Here is a 264-nt window from a genome sequence, read left to right as displayed (position 1 = left end):
GAATCGTACCGTACCCATTCGTAATAGTGAAATTTGTTTACAGGAATAACTTAATGTTTATGGACCCTCGCTCATAGCATATCAGATTTTTTTTCCTACTAAAAACAAATTTGTCCACATTCGAGATTTATATCGGTATTTTACTTAGTAATAAGAGACCGCAATATAACTGCACATATCTGCGCTATATTTGACTTGATATACAAACGCTACAGGAAGGCTAATCTCTCTCTATGGCAGATGAACACGAACCGAGGCCAAAAT

General features: G+C 36.0%; 1 protein-coding gene across 1 annotated transcript in view; it reads right to left on the bottom strand.

The window, feature by feature from the left end:
- LOC119588840 (glycine receptor subunit alpha-3-like) overlaps positions 1-18 on the bottom strand; it is a 27,574-nt gene extending 27,556 nt beyond the window's left edge. The window contains exon 1 of the mRNA XM_037937481.1: positions 15-18. Coding sequence (XP_037793409.1) covers positions 15-18 — 4 coding nt within the window. The remainder of the gene's footprint in view (positions 1-14) is intronic.
- Between the last annotated feature and the right edge of the window lie 246 nt (positions 19-264).

This window comes from Penaeus monodon, chromosome 24 (genome assembly GCF_015228065.2).
Source record: "Penaeus monodon isolate SGIC_2016 chromosome 24, NSTDA_Pmon_1, whole genome shotgun sequence".
Taxonomy (NCBI): Eukaryota; Metazoa; Arthropoda; class Malacostraca; order Decapoda; family Penaeidae; genus Penaeus; species Penaeus monodon.
The sequence above is the reverse complement of the archived record's forward strand: the minus strand, read 5'-3'. Positions and strand labels throughout refer to the sequence as shown.